The sequence below is a fragment of the Salvelinus alpinus genome, chromosome 15 (genome assembly GCF_045679555.1).
Source record: "Salvelinus alpinus chromosome 15, SLU_Salpinus.1, whole genome shotgun sequence".
NCBI lineage: Eukaryota > Metazoa > Chordata > Actinopteri > Salmoniformes > Salmonidae > Salvelinus > Salvelinus alpinus.
In genome coordinates this window covers 3,681,632-3,696,277 of record NC_092100.1, presented here as the reverse complement: position 1 = coordinate 3,696,277, position 14,646 = coordinate 3,681,632, and the positions used below count along the sequence as shown (strand labels likewise).

Below are 14,646 nucleotides of genomic sequence, written 5' to 3'. Positions count from 1 at the left end.
TTACTGGAGGACTGATGACTGTTGGGGGTACTGGAGGACAGATGGCTATTGGGATTACTGGAGGACTGATGGCTGTTGGGGTTACTGGAGGACTGATGGCTGTTGGGGGTACTGGAGGACAGATGGCTATTGGGATTACTGGAGGACTGATGGCTATTGGGATTACTGGAGGACTGATGGCTGTTGGGGTTACTGGAGAACTGATGGCTGTTGGGGGTACTGGAGGACTGATGGCTGTTGGGGTTACTGGAGGACTGATGGCTGTTGGGGTTACTGGAGGACTGATGGCTGTTGGGGGTGCTGGAGGACTGATGGCTGTAGGGGGTGCTGGAGGACTGATGGCTGTTGGGGTTACTGGAGGACTGATGGCTGTTGGGATTACTGGAGGACTGATGGCTGTTGGGGGTGCTGGAGGACTGATGGCTGTAGGGGTTACTGGAGGACTGATGGCTGTAGGGATTACTGGAGGACTGATGGCTGTTGGGGGTACTGGAGGACTGATGGCTGTATTTGTTACGTTCGCTATATAGCCCTTGTTAGTTAATGTTGTGTGTTACATTTGACTTATATGTCCTTCAGGAGCCACCGTACCTGCCTCCTGTGATCTGGGCTCATGAAGGTGAGGAGAGTTGTAGGTAATACACCCTAGCAGTTTATAAACAATTTAGCTAGTCTAGTTCTTTCTACATAACACTATTCTCTCTTGAACGAAGTTCCTCGAGTTTCCGTAGCCTATCCTACACTGTCTAGGCTAAATGTCTGTGCTCAAAATCAACAAAGGTAGGCATAAAGTTATTGTTTTCAAATATATATTATTGTCACTGGCAGCTACACTTAAACACTAAATAGACACGTTTCAAACTTAACTATACATGTCACAATTATAGATGTAAACATGCACAAAGGCTATAGGCAAGGGGAAAGGGGCCACAGTGGATGACGAAAGACAGATTGCCGTCCCGCTCCGTGTGTCAGTGGGACCGGAGGGAGAGCAGACATGCTGACTTCTGCCCCTGGCTGAAAACCTGAGAAGACGCCGGGGGGGAGAGCCTGAGGGAGGCACTCAGAGGGAACAAAAGGTACATCTCTAACACTCAGAGGGACTTAGAACACTCAGAGGGACTTAGAACACTCAGAGGGACTTAGAACACTCGGAGGGACTTAGAACACTCAGAGGGACTTAGAACACTCAGAGGGACTTAGAACACTCAGAGGGACTTAGAACACTCAGAGGGACTTAGAACACTCAGAGGGACTCAACACTCAGAGGGACTCAACATCTATTATCTCATGTAAACACGGTCACAAAGACAGCTGCTGCACAGAGAATAGGGTTTTATCTTTATAACGCAGCCCTGCCTTCCCTCACTGTTCCGAAAACTCAGAGGGGGGAAGGAGTGGCAAAGGTTAAACCCGAAGAGAGAGGGTAGGGCAGAGAGCTGGAGGCGTCACACTCTATCCTCCTCGGCTGCCAGGGCTGCGCCCTAGGTTGACCGACTCTTCTTACATCCCGTAAGAGGGTTAGAAGGGCAGATCCCTGCTGCAGCTGCAGCGTAAGACTGCTTACCTGCAGGTTTGGCCTGGTTCACGGTTCAGCTGGTTCAGGGGCTACAATGGGGCCAAGTCTGCCGGACAGGCAGAAGTTGAATGCTTTACCTTCTCCCTTTGTGCATGTTACACTTCGGCGGCGACAGTGGGCTCGAACATCTCCTTGGGTGCCACCGGGGCATCCAGGAGGTGGCACCTTGGCATCCAGGAGGTGGCACCGGGGCATCCAGGAGGTGCCACCGGGGCATCCAGGAGGTGGCACCGGGGCATCCAGGAGGTGGCACCGGGGCATCCAGGAGGTGGCACCGGGGCATCCAGGAGGTGGCACCTTGGCATCCAGGAGGTGCCACCGGGGCATCCAGGAGGTGCCACCGGGGCATCCAGGAGGTGGCACCTTGGCATCCAGGAGGTGCCACCGGGGCATCCAGGAGGTGGCACCGGGGCATTGAGGAGGTCCACCTTTTCTTTGTCTGTTATTAAGCTGGATAAGCCAAAGCACCCTTTCTCCCACCACCGTTAGGCTCATGGTACGACTACAGCCTTGGACGGCACGACGGGAGGAACGGAGGTTTAGGTATGTAATCACACAGATCTCCTGCCTAGCATCTGGGTCGAGAGTTCAAGTCCAGTTGCTTCTCATCCAGCAGCTCAGCCTGATAAGCCAACAATTTTTTACATTTATTTTATTTAACCTTTATTTAACCAGGAAGTGCTCATTGAGATTTGAAATCTCTTTTTTCAAGAGCGTCCTGGCCAAGATAGGCAGCACCAAGTCATTACAAAAATTACAGACAGACAACATGAAAAACTACAAGTAATCTAGTAAAAACAGGAGTATAACAAAATCATAAAACAGCAAATTAACAACATTGACAGGTCAGGGAATCAGCCTCAAAATCCTTCATCAGTGATTTAAAAATACCAATCGGGACAAGTTCTTCCAGTTTAAAAGTATTTTGTAAGGCGATCCAAGACGATGGCGCAGAGTACATAAAAGCTCACATAAAACCAAATTCAGTTCGGACATTTGGAACAGTTAGCAGGATAAAGTCCAGCGAACGAAGAGAGTACCCACCACATTTCTGAACGATAAAAACGGCCAAATAAAATGGTAGTAAACCCCAAATGGCTTTGTAAATAAAAGTATACCAGTGACTGAGTCTATGAGTGACTAGAGAAGGCCAACTGTCACGCCCTGACCGTAGAGAGCTTTTTATGTCTCTATTTTTGGTTTGGTCAGGGTGTGATTTGGGTGGGCATTCTATGTTCCCTTTTCTATGTTTTGTATTTCTATGTTTTGGCCGGGTATGGTTCTCAATCAGGGACAGCTGACTATCGTTGTCTCTGATTGGGAACCATACTTAGGTAGCTTTTCCCCACCTATGTTTTGTGGGTAGATGTTTTCTGTTTAGTGTTCTGCACCTGACAGGACTGTTTCGGTTTCGGTTATTCACTTTGTTATTTTTGTTTAGTGTTCAGTTTAAATAAAAAGTCATGAACACTTACCACACTGCGCTATGGTCCGATTACTCTTCATCCGACGACGACACCCGTTACACCAGCCAACCCTGGTATACAAAGTGCAGTGGTGCGTAAGGGGTTTTGCAGTTTAAAATACATCTCAATGCTCCATGGTAAAGGGTGTCAATTGATCTGAAACACTGAACGGAAGCATTCATATATAAAATATCCCCATAGTCTAGTAAAGGCATAAATGTAGCTGATACTAGCCTCCTTCTGGCTTCAAAAGAGAAACAGGCCTTATTCCTGAAATAAAATCCCAACTTCATCTTAAAAAAAATTGTAAGTTGTTGAATATGCAATTTAAAAGAGAGGCCGTCATCGATTAAAATTCCAAGATAATTATACACTGCTCAAAAAAATAAAGGGAACACTTAAACAACACAATGTAACTCCAAGTCAATCACACTTCTGTGAAATCAAACTGTCCACTTAGGAAGCAACACTGATTGACAATACATTTCACATGCTGTTGTGCAAATGGAATAGACAAAAGGTGGAAATTATAGGCAATTAGCAAGACACCCCCAATAAAGGAGTGGTTCTGCAGGTGGTGACCACAGACCACTTCTCAGTTCCTATGCTTCCTGGCTGATGTTTTGGTCACTTTTGAATGCTGGCGGTGCTTTCACTCTAGTGGTAGCATGAGACGGAGTCTACAACCCACACAAGTGGCTCAGGTAGTGCAGCTCATCCAGGATGGCACATCAATGCGAGCTGTGGCAAGAAGGTTTGCTGTGTCTGTCAGCGTAGTGTCCAGAGCATGGAGGCGCTACCAGGAGACAGGCCAGTACATCAGGAGACGTGGAGGAGGCCGTAGGAGGGCAACAACCCAGCAGCAGGACCGCTACCTCCGCCTTTGTGCAAGGAGGAGCACTGCCAGAGCCCTGCAAAATGACCTCCAGCAGGCCACAAGTTAATAGACCAATAACAAAGAGTTCCAAACCTCTCTGCCAATAGCAGCTCATTTTCAGGTTACATATCCCTCCCATTCTGCTATACTGTACTGTAGTGAACACTAAATACTTTACTCTATGTGTAAATAAAATGATATTATTAACACGTAACAAAAACAGTACAGAGATGAATGCGAGGCAATGACATCAATCCGATGGTTAGTTCCTGGTCTTACGGCTCCAAGGGATTCTGCTATAGTTATAACACTAAAGACTTTATTCTGACAGGAAACGTAGACCTGGCGTGTGTGTGGGTGTAGCTAAATAAGATACTCCGCAGGACAGACCGCCTTTTATAGAACGGCTGCTTGTCAACACGGCTTTGGTGCTTCTTCAGGATTATAGCTAGATTTGGTTTTAAACTTCAAGCCTTTTTTTTTTTACAGAATGAATAGAGTCTTAAAAGAATTACAGAAAGAGGAATTAGTGGCCTTAGTCTCACGGCATGTCGGTAACGATTAGCCCCCGAACGGATGAATGACGCTTCAATGCGTGATGATGCTAGGCCTATTCAATACGTTGTGGGAGAGAGGTCCAAAAATCACTCTGCGACAATCCTGTAGATCCCTACAGCCCGCCCACTGATCAAATTGTTTGATAGATTACTGTCTATCTCTCAATGTCAAACATGGTGAAATAAAACGAGTGGTATTTTTAGTCACAAACACATCAGAGTGGGAACAAAAGTCGGAGAAGAGAGAGGGGGGGGGGGGAATAGCCAAAGCAAAAACATATTTCTTCTTTTCATTAACATGCCTGGTATCTATCCTAAAACCTAATCTTCATCCATTTGTAATACCATACAGTACACAAGGCCTAACAGTGTTACATTTTGGAAAGTAAAATAGAGCCGAGGAAATGATATTGTATGGTATTCACTATGGACATATTTCATAGACTGTGGGCCTATTTGAAGGCTGGCTTGATCTATTTAGATACAATTCTGACAACATGTTTGTTCTGGTGTGAGGAGCTATAAACTAGGCCCTGCAACCACAATGTATGAGTGGAATACGCACTAAATGTGACAATTTTTTTAAAAAATAGAAATGTAATTGAATTACATTGAATTGATGTCAAATATAGCTGACTGTGGACTAGTTGGCCTACATAGCCTAAGCTACGCATCCTTCTTAAACAAATCAGGCAAGGCATTTACATAAAGACACCATTATGTTTAGGTAAAACTGGTTAATTTATTATTTTATGCTACCGCTCTTGTTCCAGAGCGTTAAGCGCGTTCCTTCCTGCTACTGGTCCAGTGAACGGAACGCCCAGGACCAGAGCTACCTGTCAAAGTAAGCAAACAAGTGTTTTGTTTCCGTGTGCGTAACCGCGGCCCGCCCATTATAATCACATAAGGAACAAGGAAACGACACCTGCTGCCGTTGCGCATCTTTCACTCACGTCCACGAACTACTAGTAAGTATAGCCTCCTACTGCTAATTATACTATCCGAATATGTTTGTAAGTAGGAAGTTTAATGTCTACAGCGTAACAAAAAAGTGTAATGTCAGATTGCTTGGTGCGTAATGTTCTTCGTGAAAAATACTATTTTTTTCCTCAGAAACACTTCCTGCCCTAAAGTGCAATAGCCTACTTTTGATAAATTAGGACCCGAATCGTAGTATGTGTAGTCTACTTGACGGATGCACAATAAATGTGGATTGAATCCAGCTTTAATCAGTGATTAAAGCTGTCAAACATGAATTACCAACTGTCTAAACATGACAACCAATGTAGCTTACATTTGTGCAAGATAAATTTTATGTCCCAAGTCATACCCTATTCCTAACAGTGCACTACTTTTAGCCCGAACTCTATGGGGGCTGATCAAAACTAGTGCACTATAACGGGAAAAGGGTGCCATTTGTCTGTCCGTTGTGGGTAAGACTGTAAAATAAGATGTACAGTCAGGTCCAGAATTATTGGCACCCTTGATAAAGAGGACCAAAAACTAGAATGTATCATAATAACAGATACAGATGCATAGTGTCAGATCCCATCTCATAAAACATTATTACATCATCCTCGCAAGGTGAGGTATTGAAAACACGGGTGCCAATACATTTGTTCCTTATCTTTTTCAGATATATTTAAAAATATATTTTTATAACCCCCCAAAGAAAAATGTATATACAATATAGTTCAGTATTTATTTTTTTATTGCTCATCTTTATCAAAGGTGCTAATAATTGTGGACTGTTATGTTATTTTGTTCAGGTCATACACAGGACATCACCATGTCTGAGGGTAAAACGGTCACATTGAAGCCTGTGGAGCTGATAGAACCAGAATCAGGGATCTCATCCTCTCACCTGGACCCCAGCCACACCTCCTATCATCCCCCTGCTTTAGAAAAGACACACCTCCAAGCCCTGGACAGTGAACACCCAGGGACAGAGGACGAAGGCCTTGTTGGCCCTACACCTGATGCTGGGGCGCAAGGGAATCGATGGACCTCAACACTGGAGCAGTTTAAACTGAAGCGGTTCTTCGTCTTGAGGGTAGGCTTAATAATGACTTGAACACGGGCGTCATTATAGAACAAACCGGAAGCCTATCTGTACACAGTGCCCTGTTGTTACATGCAAATCAACCTTACTGTGACTATATCTAGAGTAGATACTGAATCAGAACGGTTACAAATTACTATTGTCCTCAACATAATGAAGTAAAACAATATTATGTTTTCGTAAATTCAATTAATCCAATTTAATGTGGAACATGGTTCCACTGCACAGATTCATGAAATGTAACTTGTCTCAAGACAATGTGAACAGATTTAACGCCCCCCCCCCCCCCCCTCAACCCGGCTCCATGTGTCCACACCTACAGTAAATATACGAGTGCTTAATTAGCTGCCAGGCCAGCCAGACACTCCTAAACTAATCACATTCATATCTGAGTTGTTATAAACTGACGTGTCCACGTATTGTGTGCGTCCCAAATAGCACCACTATAGTGGACCAGTGCTCTATAGGTCCTGGTCAAAAGTAGTGCGCTATATAGGGAATAGGGTGCCATTGGGGACGTTAGCATGAACACCAGACGACGTTGCCAGACCCAGACGACGTTGGGCCAATTGTGTGTCGACCTATGGGACTCCCAATCACGGCCGGTTGTGATACAGCTTGGAATCGAACCAGGGTCTGTAGTGACGCCTCTAGCACTGAGATGTAGTGCCTTAGACCGCTGCGCCACTCGGGAGCCCACGTCGAAACATTGTGTGGGGCCAAGTGTTATTACCTGTTGAGGCCAGGTCTGGACAGGACTAAATCAAATCAAATGTTATTTGTCACATGCGCCGAATACAACAGGTGTAGACTTCACAGTGAAATGCTTACCTACAGGCCCCTTAACCAGCAATGCAGTTTTAAGAACAAATAAGTGATGAGTAAAAAATAACAGTAACAAATAATTAAAGAGCAGCAGTAAAATAACAATAGCGAGGCTATATACATGGTGTTACGGTACAGAGTCAATGTGGAGGCTATATACAGGGTGTTACGGTACAGAGTCAATGTGGAGGCTATATACAGGGTGTTACGGTACAGAGTCAATGTGGAGGCTATATACAGGGTGTTACGGTACAGAGTCAATGTGGAGGCTATATACAGGGTGTTACGGTACAGAGTCAATGTGGAGGCTATATACAGGGTGTTACGGTACAGAGTCAATGTGGAGGCTATATACAGGGTGTTACGGTACAGAGTCAATGTGGAGGCTATATACAGGGTGTTACGGTACAGAGTCAATGTGGAGGCTATATACAGGGGGTACCGGTACAGAGTCAATGTGGAGGCTATATACAGGGGGTACCGGTACAGAGTCAATGTGGAGGCTATATACAGGGGGTACCGATACAGAGTCAATGTGGAGGCTATATACAGGGGGTACCGGTACAGAGTCAATGTGGAGGCTATATACAGGGGGTACCGGTACAGAGTCAATGTGGAGGCTATATACAGGGGGTACTGGTACAGAGTCAATTTGGAGACTATATACAGGAGGTTCCGGTACAGAGTCAATGTGGAGGCTATATACAGGGAGTACCGGTACAGTGTCAATGTGGAGGCTATATACAGGGAGTACCGGTACAGAGTCAATGTGGAGGCTATATACAGGGGGTACCGGTACAGAGTCAAATGTGGAGGCTATATACAGGGGGTACTGGTACAGAGTCAGTGTGGGGGCTATATACAGGGTATTACGGTACAGAGTCAATGTGGAGGCTATATACAGGGTGTTACGGTACAGAGTCAATGTGGAGGCTATATACAGGGTGTTACGGTACAGAGTCAATGTGGAGGCTATATACAGGGGGTACCGATACAGAGTCAATGTGGAGGCTATATACAGGGGGTACCGGTACAGAGTCAATGTGGAGGCTATATACAGGGGGTACCGGTACAGAGTCAATGTGGAGGCTATATACAGGGTGTACCGGTACAGAGTCAATGTGGAGGCTATATACAGGGGGTACTGGTACAGAGTCAGTGTGGGGGCTATATACAGGGTATTACGGTACAGAGTCAATGTGGAGGCTATATACAGGGGGTACCGGTACAGAGTCAATGTGGAGGCTATATACAGGGTGTACCGGTACAGAGTCAATGTGGAGGCTATATACAGGGGGTACTGGTACAGAGTCAATTTGGAGACTATATACAGGAGGTTCCGGTACAGAGTCAATGTGGAGGCTATATACAGGGTGTACCGGTACAGAGTCAATGTGGAGGCTATATACAGGGGGTACTGGTACAGAGTCAGTGTGGGGGCTATATACAGGGTATTACGGTACAGAGTCAATGTGGAGGCTATATACAGGGTGTTACGGTACAGAGTCAATGTGGAGGCTATATACAGGGTGTTACGGTACAGAGTCAATGTGGAGGCTATATACAGGGGGTACCGATACAGAGTCAATGTGGAGGCTATATACAGGGGGTACCGGTACAGAGTCAATGTGGAGGCTATATACAGGGGGTACCGGTACAGAGTCAATGTGGAGGCTATATACAGGGTGTACCGGTACAGAGTCAATGTGGAGGCTATATACAGGGGGTACCGGTACAGAGTCAGTGTGGGGGCTATATACAGGGTATTACGGTACAGAGTCAATGTGGAGGCTATATACAGGGGGTACCGGTACAGAGTCAATGTGGAGGCTATATACAGGGTGTTACGGTACAGAGTCAATGTGGAGGCTATATACAGGGGGTACCAGTACAGAGTCAATGTGGAGGGGCAGTCATACTGCTGGACTGCAGAGAAAACACAGCAAAACCCTTTTGTTCTTATTACGAGACATTTAAACCGTTTGTGCTTCTACATCTAATAACTGTCCCATTTAAGGTGGAATAATCTTTGACCACGCGTTTGTTCTTTGTTTCTGTTTAGCCAGGGACCATGGACCAAGCCCTCGAGGACATCAAGGCTCTGGTCAATCAGGATGAGGATGGCGATGTTCATGGTGTCTGGCTGATGGCTGAGTGAGTTTATTGCCGTTCATATTCATATGTCTCTAACCTACTATGTCCTGGTCTTCCATAGCCATGCTAGGCCTGCTGGATGAGCAGAAGAAATCATTTAACAGGAGGTTGCAAAACAACAGTATTTCTGTTAGAACCAGTTATAATGATGTCCAGCGATATTACCTGTCCCGTCAACAGTGTAATTGAAAACCCCTACTGATATATAGTACCTGGTTGTTCTCAGCTGATATATAGTACCTGGTTGTTCTCAGCTGATATATAGTACCTGCTGTTCTCAGCTGATATATAGTACCTGGTTGTTCTCAGCTGATATATAGTACCTGGTTGTTCTCAGCTGATATATAGTACCTGCTGTTCTCAGCTGATATATAGTACCTGGTTGTTCTCAGCTGATATATAGTACCTGGTTGTTCTCAGCTGATATATAGTACCTGGTTGTTATCAGCTGATATATAGTACCTTGCCATTCTCAGCTGATATATAGTACCTGGTTGTTCTCAGCTGATATATAGTACCTGGTTGTTATCAGCTGATATATAGTACCTGGTTGTTCTCAGCTGATATATAGTACCTGGTTGTTCTCAGCTGATATATAGTACCTGGTTGTTCTCAGCTGATATATAGTACCTGGTTGTTCTCAGCTGATATATATTACCTGGTTGTTCTCAGCTGATATATATTACCTGGCAGTTCTCAGCTGATATACAGTACCTGGTCATTCTTAGCTGATATATAGTACCTGGTCATTCTCAGCTGATATATAGTACCTGGTTTTTCTCAGCTGATATATAGTACCTGGTCGTTCTCAGCTGATATATAGTACCTGGTCGTTCTCAGCTGATATATAGTACCTGGTTGTTCTCAGCTGATATATAGTACATGGTTGTTCTCAGCTGATATATAGTACCTGGTCATTCTCAGCTGATATATAGTACCTGGTCGTTCTCAGCCTGTTGTAAATTGATTATAGTACCTGGTTGTTCTCAGCCTGTTGTAAATTGATTATAGTACCTGATTGTTCTCAGCTGACATATAGTACCTGGTCATTCTCATTCTGGTGTAAATTGATTATAGTACATGGTTGTTGTCAGCTGATATATATAGTACCTGGTCATTCTCAGCTGATATATAGTACCTGGTTGTTCTCAGCTGATATATAGTACCTGGTTGTTCTCAGCCTGGTGTAAATTGATTATAGTACCTGGTCGTTCTCAGCCTGGTGTAAATTGATTATAGTACCTGGTTGTTCTCAGCCTGGTGTAAATTGATTATAGTACCTGGTTCTCAGCTGATATATAGTACCTGGTTGTTCTCAGCTGATATATAGTACCTGGTTGTTCTCAGCTGATATATATTACCTGGCAGTTCTCAGCTGATATACAGTACCTGGTCATTCTTAGCTGATATATAGTACCTGGTCATTCTCAGCTGATATATAGTACCTGGTTTTTCTCAGCTGATATATAGTACCTGGTCGTTCTCAGCTGATATATATTACCTGGTCGTTCTCAGCTGATATATAGTACCTGGTTGTTATCAGCTGATATATAGTACCTGGTTGTTATCAGGTGATATATAGTACCTGGTTGTTCTCAGCTGATATATAGTACCTGGTTGTTATCAGCTGATATATAGTACCTGGTTGTTCTCAGCTGATATATAGTACCTGGTCGTTCTCAGCTGATATATAGTACCTGGTTGTTCTCCGCTGATATATAGTACCTGGTCGTTCTCAATCTGTTGTAAATTGATTATAGTACCTGGTTGTTCTCAGCTGATATATAGTACCTGGTCGTTCTCAGCTGATATATAGTACCTGGTTGTTCTCAGCTGATATATAGTACATGGTTGTTCTCAGCTGATATATAGTACCTGGTCATTCTCAGCTGATATATAGTACCTGCTCGTTCTCAGCCTGTTGTAAATTGATTATAGTACCTGGTTGTTCTCAGCCTGTTGTAAATTGATTATAGTACCTGGTTGTTCTCAGCTGATATATAGTACATGTTTGTTCTCAGCTGATATATAGTACCTGGTCGTTCTCAGCCTGTTGTAAATTGATTATAGTACCTGGTTGTTCTCAGCCTGTTGTAAATTGATTATAGTACCTGATTGTTCTCAGCTGACATATAGTACCTGGTCATTCTCATTCTGGTGTAAATTGATTATAGTACATGGTTGTTGTCAGCTGATATATATAGTACCTGGTCATTCTCAGCTGATATATAATACCTGGTTGTTCTCAGCTGATATATAGTACCTGGTTGTTCTCAGCCTGGTGTAAATTGATTATAGTACCTGGTCGTTCTCAGCCTGGTGTAAATTGATTATAGTACCTGGTCGTTCTCAGCCTGGTGTAAATTGATTATAGTACCTGGTTGTTCTCAGCCTGGTGTAAATTGATTATAGTACCTGGTTGTTCTCAGCTGATATATAGTACCTGGTTGTTCTCAGCTGATATATAGTACCTGGTTGTTCTCAGCTGATATATATTACCTGGCAGTTCTCAGCTGATATACAGTACCTGGTCATTCTTAGCTGATATATAGTACCTGGTCATTCTCAGCTGATATATAGTACCTGGTTTTTCTCAGCTGATATATAGTACCTGGTCGTTCTCAGCTGATATATATTACCTGGTCGTTCTCAGCTGATATATAGTACCTGGTTGTTATCAGCTGATATATAGTACCTGGTTGTTATCAGGTGATATATAGTACCTGGTTGTTCTCAGCTGATATATAGTACCTGGTTGTTATCAGCTGATATATAGTACCTGGTTGTTATCAGCTGATATATAGTACCTGGTTGTTCTCAGCTGATATATAGTACCTGGTCGTTCTCAGCTGATATATAGTACCTGGTTGTTCTCCGCTGATATATAGTACCTGGTCGTTCTCAATCTGTTGTAAATTGATTATAGTACCTGGTTGTTCTCAGCTGATATATAGTACCTGGTCGTTCTCAGCTGATATATAGTACCTGGTTGTTCTCAGCTGATATATAGTACATGGTTGTTCTCAGCTGATATATAGCACCTGGTCATTCTCAGATGATATATAGTACCTGCTCGTTCTCAGCCTGTTGTAAATTGATTATAGTACCTGGTTGTTCTCAGCCTGTTGTAAATTGATTATAGTACCTGGTTGTTCTCAGCTGATATATAGTACCTGGTCGTTCTCAGCTGATATATAGTACCTGGTTGTTCTCAGCTGATATATAGTACATGTTTGTTCTCAGCTGATATATAGTACCTGGTTGTTCTCAGCTGATATATAGTACATGTTTGTTCTCAGCTGATATATAGTACCTGGTCGTTCTCAGCCTGTTGTAAATTGATTATAGTACCTGGTTGTTCTCAGCCTGTTGTAAATTGATTATAGTACCTGATTGTTCTCAGCTGACATATAGTACCTGGTCATTCTCATTCTGGTGTAAATTGATTATAGTACATGGTTGTTGTCAGCTGATATATATAGTACCTGGTCATTCTCAGCTGATATATAGTACCTGGTTGTTCTCAGCTGATATATAGTACCTGGTTGTTCTCAGCCTGGTGTAAATTGATTATAGTACCTGGTCGTTCTCAGCCTGGTGTAAATTGATTATAGTACCTGGTCGTTCTCAGCCTGGTGTAAATTGATTATAGTACCTGGTTGTTCTCAGCCTGGTGTAAATTGATTATAGTACCTGGTTGTTCTCAGCCTGGTGTAAATTGAATATAGTACCTGGTTTTTCTCAGCGTGTTTTGGTGTTTTTCCAATTTTGTGAATTCTTGGTTGGTGAGTGGACCCCAGACCTCACAACCATAAAGAGCATTGAGTTCTATAACTGATTCAAGTATTTTAGCCAGATCCTAATTGGCATGTAAAATATTATGTTCCTTTTGATGGCATACAAGGCCCTTCTTGCCTCGTCTCTCAGATCGTTCACAGCTTTGTGGAAGTTACCTTTAGCGCTGATGTTCAGTCCGAGGTATGTATCGTTTTTTGTGTGCTCTCGGGCAACGGTGTCTAGATGGAATTTGTATTTGTGGTGCTGGCGACTGGACCTTTTTTGAACGCCATTATTTTTGTCTGACTGAGATTTACTGTCAGGGCCCCAGGTCTGTCAGGGCCCCAGGTCTGTCAGGGCCCCAGGTCTGTCAGGGCCCCAGGTCTGTCAGGGCCCCAGGTCTGTCAGGGCCCCAGGTCTGGCAGAATCTGTGCAGAAGATCTAGGTGCTGCTGTAGGCCCTCCTTGGTTGGGGACAAAAGCACCAGATCATCAGCAAACAGTAGACATTTGACTAGTGGGGTGAGGCCGGGTGCTGCAGACTGTTCTAGTGCCCTCGCCAATTCGTGATATATATGTTGAAGAGGGTGGGGCTTAAGCTGCATCCCTGTCTCACCCCACGGCCCTGTGGATAGAAATGTGTGTGTTTTTTTGGACAATTGTAACCGCTCACTTGTTGTTTGTATGGATTTTATAATGTTATATGTTTTCCCCCAACACCGCTTTCCATCAATTTGTATAGCAGGCCCTCAAGCCAAATTGAGCCAAGCTTTTTTGAAATCAACAAAGCATGGGAAGACTTTGCTTTTGTTTTGATTTGTTTGTTTGTCAACTAGGGTGTGCAGAGTGAATAGGTGGTCTGTCGTACGGTAATTTGGTAAAAAGCCAATTTGACATTTGCTCAGTACATTGTTTTCATTGAGGAAATGTACGAGTCTGCTTTTAATTACAATGCAGAGAATTGTGAGAGAGTATATTTTGACGGCTGGAAACTCTTCTAACAGTTGTGGTTCTTACTGCAATGCTGAGTGAGTATGATACTCAACTGTATGTTACAATTTCAAGTCAGTCAATTGTTACAACATGTTCAGTAAATGAACATTCAGGAAGTGATTTCAGTGAGATGTGGTGACATTTACCCAGCAGCACTAACATCTGTCAGAGCCTATCAGGCAGCCCGGTTGGGCACCATGCTCTTTCAGGAAAACATTTAAAAGCCTTAGCCGTGTGAAATAAATTATATATCTTGTCCTTCACGGTGTAAAGTTCTACAATGGCTCTGCAGTTCTATGTTTGGTACTTGTGTGTGTCTGTGTGTGGACTTCTTGTAACAAAGGAAAGTGTTCGTTA

The 14,646-nt window shown here is 43.7% G+C and overlaps 1 protein-coding gene across 1 annotated transcript in view; it reads left to right on the top strand.

Moving 5' to 3' along the window:
- The first annotated feature begins 5,324 nt into the window (after nt 1-5,324).
- tprg1 (tumor protein p63 regulated 1) overlaps nt 5,325-14,646 on the top strand; it is a 65,563-nt gene continuing 56,241 nt past the window's right edge. The window contains exons 1-3 of the mRNA XM_071342276.1: nt 5,325-5,447; nt 6,249-6,532; nt 9,429-9,520. Of these exons, the coding sequence (XP_071198377.1) occupies nt 6,269-6,532; nt 9,429-9,520 (356 nt within the window). The 5' untranslated portion in view covers nt 5,325-5,447; nt 6,249-6,268. The remainder of the gene's footprint in view (nt 5,448-6,248; nt 6,533-9,428; nt 9,521-14,646) is intronic.